Source organism: Conger conger, chromosome 5 (assembly GCF_963514075.1).
Source record: "Conger conger chromosome 5, fConCon1.1, whole genome shotgun sequence".
NCBI lineage: Eukaryota > Metazoa > Chordata > Actinopteri > Anguilliformes > Congridae > Conger > Conger conger.
In genome coordinates, this window is record NC_083764.1 from 6,580,809 (window position 1) to 6,595,240 (window position 14,432).

The window sequence follows — 14,432 nt, forward strand, 5'->3', positions numbered from 1 at the left end:
GAGCGCGTGTGGCTCTGCTGCCAGCACGGAGAAGAGGCCCTGCGGTTCTCATCCTGTGTCAGACACAATTAGGGCGACGTTGTTCGGAGGGGGGGGGCGGGGGGGGGGGGGGGGGGTGTAATTAGGGCAAGGCAGTTCAGAGGGGGTCTCGGATCGCTCCGAGGCCTACTTACGAGCCGCGTGTCGTGTGCGGAGGCCCTCCGCTGAGACCGTACGGCACGTAGCCCGGAACGTGCAAAGTACGTCTCGGATACATCCCGTGTGCGACCCCTGTGTGCTTGTATGGTGTTGTGAATGTACTTTCTGCGACCGGTGGCATTTTACATGACACAGGATATGATGATGTTATTTTCCTCGTGCTGATAATTGGGGCGGCTGTGTATAAAGGCTCGGCTGAGATGTTCCTAAAGTGGCACGGCGGGAGGAAAAAGCGCATGTGGAATGTGTCTGACGTAGCCCTGAGAGTATGTGGTGTCTTGACGTCAGGCAGTGAACGTGCCCAGTGCTGATGTGGTGCTCCTGAAGGTGTGGCTCCCCATGTGACATCACTCTCTCTGGCATGCACCACGGCCCCCTGCTGGAACCGGATTGGTGAGGGGGGTGTGTTTGGCATCCCTCGCGGAAGAGGGTGACGCTTGACAATAGAGAAGGGGAAAAAAAGAAGAAGAAAATAAAAGGAATGTGTGAAGGGCGTGGGCCTCTGTGGCATTATGAGAGGGTGCGAGAAGTGCCCTGCCAGACAGCAGACAAACAGTCCGCCCAGAAATAGCATTTCAGAATGAGAGTGATTCTGCAGGCTGGGCTGTGAAGTGCATTGTGAAAACCTGCCCAGGTTACTCGTCCCCTCATCCAAGACTTGGAGTGGGCCCCCGGGGAGTTGATCGGAGAGTTGGTCGGGGAGTTGATCGGAGAATTGGTCGGGGAGTTGATCGGGGAGCTGATCGGAGAGTTGGTCGGGGAGTTGATCTTGTGGAGCTGTGTGTCACTGCGTGTGGGTTGGGGGGCTTGTGGAGGAGTTTGTGTCTGGGGGGTTGCCATGGGGGGGGGGGGTGAACTGGGAGGCAGAGTTACTATGAGACTGAACAGCTGCAGATTAACCCCCCCCTCCTAGTCAAACAATGACCTTTTGTCAGGGCTGCAGGTTCCCGGGACAAAAATGAGCCAATCTGTAAACGAGCCAATCCATTTGGGTGGGAGAAGCTTTTATTAATGACCGAGTTAGTCAGTTACAATAAATTATTTTTCTTGTAGTTTGTATTACAGCTTGTTGTATGTTCCATGTGGTGTTGCTGGGTACATTTGTGACATTTTGCTGAGGTTATGTTAATGAGTTATTAGACACAGAAGTGCTGCAGCAGGTTTAAACTCTGAGATGAAGAATTGGCGCTTGGCGCTTTGGGATACTTGTTGTGTTGGAATCGGCCGTAGGAGCGTGCCCTCTGAAAAGGCACGTCTGTCTTCCTTCCATTTCTTATCAGCTGTTTATGTAACCTTGAGATGTTTCCAACATATCGGGGCTTTGGAATGTGCAGGGACCAGACTCTCCAATCGGCAAACAGTGTCAACTCTCTCACACCTCAAATATTTTAGTCTTGTATTGAGACTTTTTTCGTTTTACGTTTTTTTTGCTAAATAAGGAAAAAATATTGCCAATGAGGTAAGACCGTTTGCCAGCGGGATAAGAAAATTTCACCTTTCTTACCAAGCCGACAGCTTTCTTGTCAAGCAAACAGTAACTGAAAACAAGCTACTATTTTCTACTTGAGTGAAGAACGGAAGATCCTAAGTCTTACTACAAGACTAAAATGCTTGTTAAGAGTATTGTTTTTTTTTTGGGTTTTTTTTGCAGTGTTATGTTTCTGTGAACTCCCGACGTGCTTGTGAGCCAGCTTCACTGCAGGGTGAAATGCCTCTGCCATTGTCTTTGGCAGGAGCAGGGCAGAGGGTTCGAGCATAACGACCGCTTTGGTAACCGGTTAAAAGAAGGGGGTGGTGCGCGGTGGCCCTCTTGACCTGTTTTTGCCAGCGTGAGTACGGCTTACTCAAACAAACGTGAAGATGTCCAGGCACTTCGGCTGACCCCTGACCTCTTGTGTCAGAGGGATCGGGAGGGATCGCTGTCCGACCAACCGTCCGCCTCCTCTGCTCCTGTGGCTCCGACAGGAAGTGACCTCGTTGGAGGCTGCTGGGCCTGGGGCGGAGCCATTTGCAGGCTTAACCAATAAGGAGGCCCGCGCGGAATCCGCGGACGCAGAACTCCATCCAGAAAAATGGATTAAGAGCACTTTGTTAAACGCACTTAGCGCTTAGGTTCTTAAAATCACTTTTTAAACATCTTAACCGGCAACTGAAAGTGAATATTTGCCCTTTCACTTGGTCCTACGGGCAGGAAATTCAATAACATCGGCTCATTATGCTGGGCATAATCCTTTCCTGGGCTTTCTTTCACGGGGGAAGAATACGGCGTTTGAATTCTGACCTCGGTGACTGAATAGTTTAGCGGTGAATAGTGGGGGAGCTGCGTTCTCGTGCTCGGATATTTGACTGATGAAATGCCGCTTTGGTCTCGCCCCGGCGGTAACACTAGCCGAGTGGACTGCTGGCCTGGCCTCTGTGTCCTGTGTGTGGAGTGGCACAATGGCATAACCTACTCCGTTATATAAGCTGGAGGGCAGCTGATTCTTCTTCTGTGGTCGTTTACATGAGAGACACCCCTGAGTCTTCTTCTGTGGTTGTTTACATGAGACACCCCTGAGTCTTCTTCTGTGGTCGTTTACATGAGAGACAACCCCTGATTCTTCTTCTGTGGTCGTTTACACAAGAGACCTCACCCCAGGCCTTTCTTGGGCCGCCTTGTCCTCCAGACGCTCTCGCTCTCGACGCAGAAACCGAAGCACTCACCTGGCAAAAAATGGTCGCCATGACGATGAATGAACGTTATTTTGTACAGGACTTCTTTCATAAGACTGTCGTACTGTATAAGGAGGAAATCTGCACACCTGATATTTCACTGCGTACAAAAAAAAACTCAATGCAACAACTGCATCTTGCAAAAACAGACTGTCACAAACAAAAAATATCGAACTGAAATTCCGGTGTACGAAAATGAAATGATAAAAATGACCCTGAGGTGGCGGGGCGAGGACGGCGATCCGTCGCGGTGCCGTTAGCGGGAGACGGCGATCCGTCGCGGTGCCGTTAGCGGGAGACGGCGATCCGTCGCGGTGCCGTTAGCGGGAGACGGTGATCCATCGCGGTGGCGTTAGCGGGAGACGGCGATCCGTCGCGGTGCCGTTAGCGGGAGACGGCAGCGCTGTGTGACTTCGCCTCACGCGGCCAGACGGACGCTTCCTTCTGGGCCCCTTCCACACGCTCTCAGAGTTTCCACTGCGATTCTGCGTGACGCACAACGGAGGGAGGATCACTAGCGTGGCGCAAGGGAAGACCCAGCGAGCGAGCTCCGCTGGAGAAGAGACGTTAGTCCTCAGCACACCCATCGACTGGAGAAGAGACGTCAGTGCTCAGCACACCCGTAGTCTGGAGAAGAGACGTCAGTCCTCAGCACCCCCGTAGTCTGGAGAAGAGACGTCAGTGCTCAGCACCCCCGTAGTCTGGAGAAGAGACGTCAGTGCTCAGCACCCCCGTAGTCTGGAGAAGAGACGTCAGTGCTCAGCACACCCGTAGACTGGAGAAGAGACGTCAGTGCTCAGCACCCCCGTAGTCTGGAGAAGAGACGTCAGTGCTCAGCACACCCGTAGACTGGAGAAGAGACGTCAGTGCTCAGCACCCCCGTAGTCTGGAGAAGAGACGTCAGTGCTCAGCACACCCGTAGACTGGAGAAGAGACGTCAGTGCTCAGCACCCCCGTAGTCTGGAGAAGAGACGTCAGTGCTCAGCACACCCGTAGACTGGAGAAGAGACGTCAGTGCTCAGCACCCCCGTAGTCTGGAGAAGAGACGTCAGTGCTCAGCACACCCGTAGTCTGGAGAAGAATATGGACCCGGCTCGTCAACTGCGCTCTGAAGCCCGGGATGTCAGGTTTACCGGCGCCGCCATCTTGTACAGTCTGGAGCCAGAGTCTGTGCAGTAGGGAAGCCGATGTGGCTCCTCCACTAAGCGTACAGAGAGAGAGAGAGAGAGAGAGAGAGAGAGAGACGTAATCTGTCCCTGATTCATCCACAAAGTGCTGCTGTATTGTCCTAATAAAAGGATAACTTAAATAAGCGTAGTGGTTAAGGCACATGACTGGGACCCGCAAGGTGGGTGGTTCGAATCCCGGTGTAGCCACAATAAGATCTGCACAGCCTTTGGGCCCCTTGAGCAAGGCCCTTAACCCTGCATTGCTCCAGGGGAGGATTGTCTCCTGCTTAGTCTAATCAACTGTACGTCACTTTGGATAAGAGCGTCTGCCAAATGCCATTAATGTAATGTAATGTAATGTAATGTAAAAAAGCCCCCAAAAAAATACAGATTGCAACTACATATTCTTGTGGGGAAACAAGGACTGATGTCGTATTTTGACCGCAATTGTAGCATTGGCCTTACATTGAAAACGTGTCTGAATGACCCGTACTGGAGCCAACCGTGGTGGTGCTAGTGAGCACCGTCTGTCTCAAACTCTGTGTGACCAGGAAATGAGCTTCAGAAATGAAGAGCGGGTTTAGCCCCTCTCCCTCTGCCTCAGAGATGAAGCTGCGCTTGCTTCGTTTCGGCCCTGTCAGTCAAACGGGCCGTCGGCAGGTTCCTCTCGCGCTGAAACGCTCCCGGTGGGCCCCGACGTCAGCCCCAGGGCCCGTAAATAACCGTTCCCCTCTCTCATCAAACACACGGGCCTCCTGTGTTTCCCCCTAATTACAGAGAGACGGAGCGAGGACGGCTGTTTCCACGACGTGAGGAAACGCGCTCCGTCACACTCAGCCACTTCGTCTCCGCGCTGACCCGCAGGCCCAACGCGCATCGAATTTCCTGTTTTCGGGAAAACTGTCGTTAAATTACTACACTAATTCTCTTCGCGTGTACTCCCGAACACTCTCTGGCCTCAGCGGCTGAAGACAGGCCTGTTTGTGTTTGTGTTTGTGTTTGTTGTGTTGTTTTGCTGCTGAAGTCATCGCAACGTCGTCACCTTAGCTCTTAGGGATATTAAAGACTTAATGGCGTTTTGACACACTTTAGTTCTCTTCATGTTTGCTCCCGAGCACTCTCTGGCCTCAGTGGCTGAAGACAGGCCTGTGTGTGTGTGTGTGTGTGTGTGTGTGTGTGTGTGTGTGTGTGTGTGTGTGTGTGTGTGTGTGTGTGTGTGTGTGTGTGTGTGTGTGTGTGTGTGTGTGTGTGTGTGTGTGTGTGTGTGTGTGTGTGTGTGTGTGTGAGAGAGTGTGAGAGAGAGAGAGAGAGAGAGAGAGAGAGAGAGAGAGAGAGAGAGAGAGTGAGAGTGAGAGTGAGAGTGAGAGTGAGAGTGAGAGTGAGAGTGAGAGTGAGAGTGAGAGTGAGATGCTGCTGAAGTCATGGCGACGTCGTCCCCGCTGCTCTTGGGGATATTAAAGACTTGACGGCTTGTTGTTCAGGCGGGCGTGGCCGCCCGGCTCTGACAGCCTAAACACAGGGGTGTTTTATGGGTCTCCACTGGGGCCTTGGCCGAGCACCGAGAGGGGAAAATTAAAAAGGTCGGGAGCTGCTGGTGGAGAGAGAGAGAGAGAGAGAGAGAGAGAGAGCCACAGGGGGGGTCCGTGGCACCCGGCCCAGGGGGGAGGTCTACACTTTGGCAGGTCTTCTGAAGCAGTGGTGGACTGGGGGGCGGGGGGTTCCCTGACTGAGATCAGACTGGGGGGGGGGTGTTGAGTTGATTTATCTGGTGAGAGGGGGCGGTTCTTATGTATTTGTTTGTGTTAGATGTGCGTCAGCGCATGCGTTTGTGTGCGTGCCTGTGTTGTTTTTGTTTGGATGTGTTTTTTTTTGTTTGTGTAAAAATTTTGGTGTTTGTGTTTCAGTGTGAGAGTGTACGTGTAGTGTGTGTTTGCGTGTGTGTCAGGGTGGAGGTGTGTTTTTATGTGTGAGTTTGAGACGGTGTGTGTGTTGGGTGTGTGTCGGAATGTGTGTGTGCGCGTGTGTGTGTGTGTGTGTGTGTGTGTGTGGTGGTGTGAGACTGTGCGTGTGTCGGGGGTTGTGTGTGCGTGTGTGTTGGTGTGAGACCGTGCGTGTGTCGGGGGGTGTGTGTGCGTGTGTGTTGGTGTGAGACCGTGCGTGTGTCGGGGGTTGTGTGTGCGTGTGTGTTGGTGTGAGACCGTGCGTGTGTCGGGGGGTGTGTGTGCGTGTGTTGGTGTGAGACCGTGCGCGTGTGTGTGCGTGTGTGTTGGTGTGAGACCGTGCGTGTGTGGTGGTGTTAGACCGTGCGTGTGTCGGGGGGTGTGTGTGCGTGTGTGTGCGTGTGAGACCGTGCGTGTGTCGGGGGGTGTGTGTGCGTGTGTGTGCGTGTGAGACCGTGCGTGTGTGGTGGTGTTAGACCGTGCGTGTGTCGGGGGGTGTGTGTGCGTGTGTGTGCGTGTGAGACCGTGCGTGTGTGGTGGTGTTAGACCGTGCGTGTGTCGGGGGGGTGTGTGTGCGTGTGTGTGCGTGTGTGTTGGTGTGAGACCGTGCGTGTGTGGTGGTGTTAGACCGTGCGTGTGTCGGGGGGTGTGTGTGCGTGTGTGTGCGTGTGTGTTGGTGTGAGACCGTGCGTGTGTGGTGGTGTGAGACCGTGCGTGTGTCGGGGGGTGCGTGTGGCACATACCTCACACCGCTCCTCCTCCTGGGCCGTGGGGCTGGTCGCTCCTCCTCCTGCTCGATTGCTGCGTGCTGAGGGACGGCCTGGGCCCCGCGCCAGCGGCCCCCGGGGCATAAAGGAGGCAGCGGGCCTTACCAAATGAGCCCACCGCCGAAAGCACGGGCCAATCAGGGCCAGGCCCGGGCCGCCGCCAGCCGGGGGAAGCGCTCGCTCCACGGAGGGACGGGGACGGGGCCTCCTTTTCGGCTTTTCGGGTGAGCGGGGCGGGGGCGTCGGTGTCCCCCCCCCCCCGGTGAGGGGCCGGCCCGTTCCTCGGATGCCTGAGCGACCCGCCGTTTTCGGCCCCGGTCTCCGCGCGTGTAGGAGGGAATGCGCGAAACGTTCCCCCGGCGATACCGCACCGCATTCCTGTGCCGGGGATCGTTAGCTCAAACCGCTATCTCGTAACAAAGCGGCCTAAAAACGTTTTACCGCCTATGCCTTGCTAATGCTGTTGTAGTTATTGGTGTTGCCCAGTCACGATGTATTGTCTTTTAGCTTTCTCTTTTTCAAATGTGCAGTGTGTCGAGACTTCACTTGACGTGACTTGACTTTTTTGCATTTTAGCGTTTACCGTATTGCCCTGCTGAAAAAAAACCACCTTCTGTTTTTATTTTTTATCTCCACTCCTGGAATACATTTGAATTCATTTATTTATTTTCAACGATGAAAAACACCCACCTTTGGACCATCTGTTGGCGAGGACGGAATCGAATTCTCTGTGGTGCAGTCTCTCTCTCTCTCTCTCTTTGTGGAGGAGCCAGGCCAAAGGTCTCCCGCCTTATTGAAGACTGCTGTTCCCTCGCCCTCTCTGCCCAAACCTGCAGCCCTAACGCCCCCCCTTCTCGGCACATTAATGGGATTTACGAGGGCTGGCCTTTCTGGGTTATTGCTATCCGTGTTTACCTTGATTTATTTCTCCGGTCGTGTCCCCCCTTTGGCCCTGTGAAGTTGCCCCGAGTGAAGTTTCCTTCCCTTTAAAGAAGGACATTGCACTCCTGAGGACCTGTTGGGCGGAGGCCCAAGCTCCCCCCCCCCCTCCCCCCCGCCTTAGAATTGGGACCAACATTCATCAGCCAGTCATCATCAAAGAATGTCAAGTGACCAGCAGTGGGCATGTTACAAAATGGCGGACGCTTACGTTCTGTGTGCAGGTAGAGAAAGCAGTGTAGTCGAGAAGTCTAGAACGCACTCGACGCCATGCCAGGGAAGTGTCTGAAGTCCCGTAAAACGACCTTCCCCCTCTATTAAAGTGTTAGGACAACGAGGAGTTAAAATTGTAGTTAGCTAGGAAATGTAAACGTTGATTTATCGACAAATTTTGTCAAACAACTGACCTCAGAGAAAGCAGTGTAGTCTGCAGTTGAAGCAGTTAAAGAAACGCACTGGAAGTCATGTCAGAAAAGTATCTAAAGTATGGTGAAGAGGCACCTCTCCTGTCTATTTAAGTGCAGGACAACGCAGAGTAGAAAGTAGGTAGCTGGGAAGCGTTGATAAATCGGCAAATTTCAGTAAAAAGCAGTCGAGTCTAAATATACCGGGGTTGCAGCAGCCGCACCCAGTGCAGGACGAACATGTGTTGAACACGCGTGAGACAGGCGTGTTCGGCGAGGAGAGAGAGCCCAGCTGTGTGTGGGAGTGTGCGTGGCGTTACCCGAGACCCGCACACCTCTCTGGGGTCAGGGAGAGGATCCCGCTCTCCATCTCTCTCCCTCTCTCATTCACTCTCTCTCCTCTCAACCTCGCTCTTTCTCTCCCTCTCTCCCTCTCTCCCTGTCTCTCCTCTTTCTCTCTGTGTCACTATATCTGCCTCTGTCTCTCTCTCATTCTATCCTCGCTTCCTCACTCTATCCTCTCTTCTCACTACCTATCATCTCTCTCCCTCACTCACTCACTCACTCACTCTCTCTCTCTCACTCTCACTCTCTCTCTCTCTCTCTCTCTCTCTCTCTCTCTCACTCACTCTCTCTCCCTGCCTCTTTCCCTTCTCTCTCTCTCTCCCTCAGTCACTCTCTCTCTTGCTCTCCCTCTCCCTCTCTCTCTCCCTCCCTGCCTCTCTCCCTTCTCTCTCTCTCTCTCTCTTTCTCTCCCTGCCGGGGCGAGGGGAAGGGCGGTGGGCCGTTATCAGATCCAGGGGGAGGAAGAGAAAGGAAGAGTGAAAACAACCAAAAAAGAAGCCCCCCCCCCTCCCCCCTCCCTCCTTCCTCATACAGAAGCCGTTTCCTCAGTTGTACACGGCGGAGTTTCCCTTCTGGTTTCCTCCCACGGTGTGTGTGGGGGGGGGTGGATAGCGGTGTGTCTGGGTCTCCTGCGCTTGGTTGGCTGTTAGCGGGGAACGTACAGGCCAGTGGTGATGTTGGGCGGGGCCAGGGTGGGGGAGGTTATTTACGCAGAAAAGCAGGACACATCTCTCACTTTCACTCCCGTGCGTCCAGGGGACTTTGGTTCTGGTGGCCTACTGTCCGACTGTCTTGTCCCTGCCAAAAGCGGCCTAGCCCCTCCCCCACAACCTAACGCCTTCCTTACAGCCTCACCCCTCCCATACCATAACACTCCGACCACTTTTTAAAAAAAGATACACTGGCCCGGTTTAGTATTGGCTTTGTGACGCTACATCACTGACTCACCACTGGCCTGCACTCAGAAAGTCCCAACAGACACAGTTGCCTCATCCTTGCCTGACACAGATTTTAAAGTGCAGCTGCAATATAATCAGTTATAGGTATAATAGTATATATGCGTTTGTACTGGATATTGTAATTGATTCAATATTATTAAGAGCGGCAAGTGGCAGTTCTCCACCTAGGATTTGAACTGTACATTACTGTAGCTGCAGGATCATGTCAGTACTGTAGATTACTGTAGCTGCAGGATCAGGTCAGTACTGTACATTACTGTAGCTGCAGGATCATGTCAGTACTGTACATTACTGTAGCTGCAGGATCATGTCAGTACTGTAGATTACTGTAGCTGCAGGATCAGGTCAGTACTATACATTACTGTAGCTGCTGGATCATGTCAGTACTGTACATTACTGTAGCTGCTGGATCAGGTCAGTACTGTACATTACTGTAGCTGCTGGATCAGGTCAGTACTGTACATTACTGTAACCACTCCCCCCCAGACCGGCACGGGCCTCTGCAGTGCGAGTGTTTGATTGACGTGGGCCCGTACCACCCAGCATCCCTTCATGTGGTTTCCACAGCCGTCTGCCGACAGGAAACATAAGCACTCCCATCATGCCCCGCGGTCAGCTGTAGCATCGACTTCCTCTCTAGCCTTCGCTCGCTCATCACTCGCTCCGATGCGCTTCCCAACTACACTACTCCGTTATGAATTTCAGTAAGTGGTTGCCGTGGAGAAAGCGCAGTCCCTCCAAACAGAAGGGGAAGCAGGCGGTTGTCGTTGCCGCGTTGGGTAAGTTGACTTGAACGCTTGCAGCCTAGTTTCCTGTTTCCTGTCGCAGAGCGCAGTTAAGCGAGTGAGTTGCGGGGCCTGTGATTGTTTGCTTCGTTGTTGGTGTTGATCTCCTCAGCGACCGCTGTGTAATCTTGCAGGGTGAGACCGCTGTAATCGATGGCGATAACCCTCTTGCACGTGGACAAAGATAAATATCGCCCGGCGCTTCCTATTGTTGTCAGAGAGAGAGAGAGAGCCGGGGAGGTCGTTTTAGAAGTGCTCGTCATCACTGGAACGTGTCACTGATGTGGCAAAAGCCCTCCGTTTGAAAGACGTGTCGTTGCTAGTGCAGATATCCATGTTTGCAATGCGCCTGTGGGATTTTTCTATGGTTGGGTGAGCCAGGTGTGCGTGCTTCCTGGGTTGGGGTGTGCCATGGTTCGTTGCCGTGGGTTCGTTGCCGGGAACAGGGTGGCTGACTGTCAGCCTGCCTGTTATAGACGCTCTTCCTGGGTGGTTCTGTTGAGTTTTGGGCCCCGCAGGCCTCGGTCCCAGGACCGCCGGGGCGGTGGCTCAGATCGAGGCCTGAGACTCGGGGCCATTGCCGTAGGGCCGGAAGGATTGAAATCTTTTTTTTTTTTGTTTTTTAGTTTGTTTATTTATTGTTTTGATGAGACGGCGGCTCTGCTTGTGACTTTGGAATAAAAACTCGCGCGGCGTTATCTCCAGACGGCTCCAGACTCCCCGCGTCTGGCGAGCCGTTGTTTGTTGTTTCGCGTGTCCTCTTTCTCCCTCGCCGAGATCTCGGATTTCGAGATTTCCCGGACGTTTCACTGCTTAAGAAAACCCCAGAAAGCCACTCCGGCACCTGGTAGAACAGGCCGGTTCGTCAGACGTGTTTTGTCTGGCTTTCGTGAAAGGTCAGCGGGATCAGAAGGACAATAACGCGTGATGGAAATCGAAGGCTCCTCCTCCTCTTTGTTCTTGGTGTTTGTTTCCGCGACGACCTCCCGGTGTAACTTGCCGAGCAAACTCTTTTTCCGAAAAAGTTCGACGGGAACACATTTTCAGCTGTGTAGCATCATAACGGGCGAAGAAGGATGCATTGCGGATTAGCGGGACAGCCTCGTGTAAAGAACAACGGCTCAAGGCTTGCTGAGTGTGAGCTGAAGCAATGCTTTAAACTATACGATTCCCAAAACTTTTCTCCACGATAGGCCGAGGTTCTGCGACCGAATCATATATGTGGCCGTGGAGACCGCCTTTCGTGGCACTCCAGTGTGTTGTTACACATTAATTTGGTAATTTGATGTCCTTATCCTAGGGAGTTCTTATGTTTTCTCTTCTATTAACCACAGATATTCTCACAGACCCACCCGATTGGTCAGCCCCCTTCTGAAAACATTCCAGTCGGATGCGCCTTCTTAAAACCCATTGTGACATCATCCAATACAGCCCAGTTTTCTGTTACTGGCCAAATCCTCCTGTCCTCAAGAGAAAGGGAGGATTGGAAGAATCTGGAAGAACTTGACCAGCTGTGTACCCTCAATAGTTAAATATTTATTTGGCCGGTTTTCCCAGGTGGCGCTCCCCTAGGCTTGCCCCATTGTAGGCAGGTGACTGGGTTTGTCTCTTCCGAGTGTTTGGCCTCGGTGAACCTCCTCTGCCATGGAGTTTGGCAGCCGGTTCACGTGGGGGCCAGGTGTGTGTCTGCTACCGCCCCGGCTGTACGCACAAGCTCCCCTACAGAGGAGGAGGAGGAGGAGGAGGAGGTTGTTGTGTCCTCCACCAGCGGACCACAACGTATCCCACAGTGCACTGCCCACCCGACTCGCCTGCAGCTCTCTCTCATTGGCAGCCCCCCCCACCCCCCCACCCCCTCCTCCCTCCTCCCTCCTCCTCCTCCTCCCTGGGTTGCATTCTTTTGCTGCTCCTTGGGTCAAGAAAAGACAAGAAAAGACAGTCTTGGAGGAGTTAGAATGTGAGTGCGGACAGAGGAGAGAAAGGGAGTCCCTCTTCACGTCTTTTCTCTCTCTCGCTCTCTCTCACACGCCGGTTCGCGACCTCTTTTTTTCCCGAGGTGGAGGACCAGGGGGGGCGAGATGGCACAGCGCGCTCTCAGACTCCGAGGTAACGCTCCGCGCCCGCAGGCCGTCGAAATGCCCCGTCCGCGATCTCCGAAAGCGCGCCGGCACCGTTTCAGCCCTCTGCGTCGTGTAATGGGACACGGACAGCTGCCGGATGGGCATGGTTGTCTGCTGAAACTTTGGATTTTCACAGTGTCTTGTCACTCTCTTGACTTCAGAGTCTGAGGAGAGCCTTTAAAAATATGTTGTTTGGTACGCAATTGATTTGCTGTTCTCTTGCTTTTCAAAGCAAACAGAACTTTTGCTGTGTTTGCTGTGTTGGCTTAATTTGTTTATTGACTGCAGTGTTGCATGCATAAGAAATGTGCAAGTTAGTTTCACGGGAACGGTTACGTTTTATTTTTCAAAGTCTGTGGTGTTTGTTTTGCTTCATCTTGCTTAGTGAGATCTTACTCAGGGTCTGTCTGGGTCGTTAAACGACAGATGTTTGGAGTATTTGCCGGCTCCGTGTTGCGTCTTCGGTGAGATCTTTGTGTCGAACTCTACACTGTAGGACATTAATCACTCGTGGCACCTGTTTGTGGAAGCGTTTTCCTCTGTTGTGCGACAGATGTTTCCAATATCTTTCAATTAACCTGAATGTTGGGTCCCGTGGGAGACGTTGGGAATTCAAGAGAGAAGTCCAACACCCGTGTTGCTTTGTGGACCATAAATCATTCATGGCATAGTTTAAGGGTGTTTTTGTTTTGCATTTGTGTCATTTTCGGCGTACTTGATAAAACATTTTTTTATCACGTGTCTTCGGGGAGAATTCAAGAACGTGAACTGCGTTCTCTTAGGGTGCACATTTAGCAAAACGCGTCTCCTGTTCTGCGACAGATGTTTGCAAACGTTTCCCAATTTGTTTGAACATCGTTTTGCCTGTCAGATCTCCGTGGAATCGGGAACTGAAACCCGTGTTCTCTGCTATGGGAACATTAATCACTTACCGGCACCTAGCTGTGCGCCGCCCAACTCCCAGGATCTCAGAAGGTGACACCCACCCCCACCCCCACCCCCACCCCCGCCCCAAGGTCTCCACACGTCTTCATTAGACCTATAACATTAATTTAGGAAGCAAATGGTTTGTTTTGAAGAACTAAGTGGGGATCTGGGTTAATCTTCCCCCGACAAAGCCTCGTTTGCTCTGCAGAGTCCCAAATCCCCGGGGCTGTGCGTAAAACACCTCTTGTCGGGCGAGCCGGGGCACGACTTTCGACCGGCGGGAGGAATGCATCCGAAATGAAGGGGTTGGGATTCTGCACATTCCCCGCATCCCGCATGCGGGGATACGGCACAGGGTTTATTCGGCAGTGCTGAGCCGGGGACAACGTGGCTCGCACGTTTTCCAATTCCAAAAGAAAAGGGGAAGAAAACCTGCTAAACGTTTTACGGCATGTTTTTAAAGTCCTTGATCGGGCATCTGACGGGACTGGTTTTGTTGACTTGTGGGGTTGTTGTTTTTGTTTGTTGTTTATACCCTCACCTTGTGTAATATTCCCTGCGATGGATAGGGCGACCTGTCCAGGGTTTATTCCTGCCTCTCGCCCAATGCATGCTGGGATAGGATCCAGAACCCCCCCCCCCCCCCGCCCCTTAGCCCTGACCAGGAGTAAGCGGGTTACATAATGGATGGATAGATGGACCATGGAATATTTGCGATTGTAATATTTTGTGTGTGTATGTGGCACAGGCCTGGTGACTCCTGTAGGCCAGGGGTACACAGTGCTGGTTCACAGGGGGACGCAGCCCTGGTTAAAAGAGGGTTCACAGGCAGACACAACCCTGTGATGTTTCTGCTTTTCACTCCATCCAGACTTGATCACAGGAGTTTGATGGATAATTCTGAAGCCTGAGAAGTATGTCCAGAGCCTGAATGGTGAAACGGTTGACCCAGCAAAACGCAAAAATGTTGTCCCAGTGTTACTGGAACGTTTCATCAATGTTACAACATCGATACTACATGGCAGCAACGTGGTGGGAACGTTTCGTGTTAGCTGGGGGAAACACCTCCAGCGCGTGGTCACGTGCGTTCATTAAGCCTCATCATTAATGAAAGTTATACGTTGAGATGGAGCAGGAACCAGGAACATCGCTGAAAGCCCCAGGGCC

General features: G+C 52.7%; 1 protein-coding gene across 1 annotated transcript in view; it reads left to right on the forward strand.

The window, feature by feature from the left end:
* The first annotated feature begins 10,080 nt into the window (after positions 1 to 10,080).
* Positions 10,081 to 14,432, forward strand: part of utrn (utrophin) — a 256,495-nt gene continuing 252,143 nt past the window's right edge. Inside the window, exon 1 of the mRNA XM_061241585.1 lies at positions 10,081 to 10,212. Within this exon, the coding sequence (XP_061097569.1) occupies positions 10,128 to 10,212 (85 nt within the window). The 5' untranslated portion in view covers positions 10,081 to 10,127. The remainder of the gene's footprint in view (positions 10,213 to 14,432) is intronic.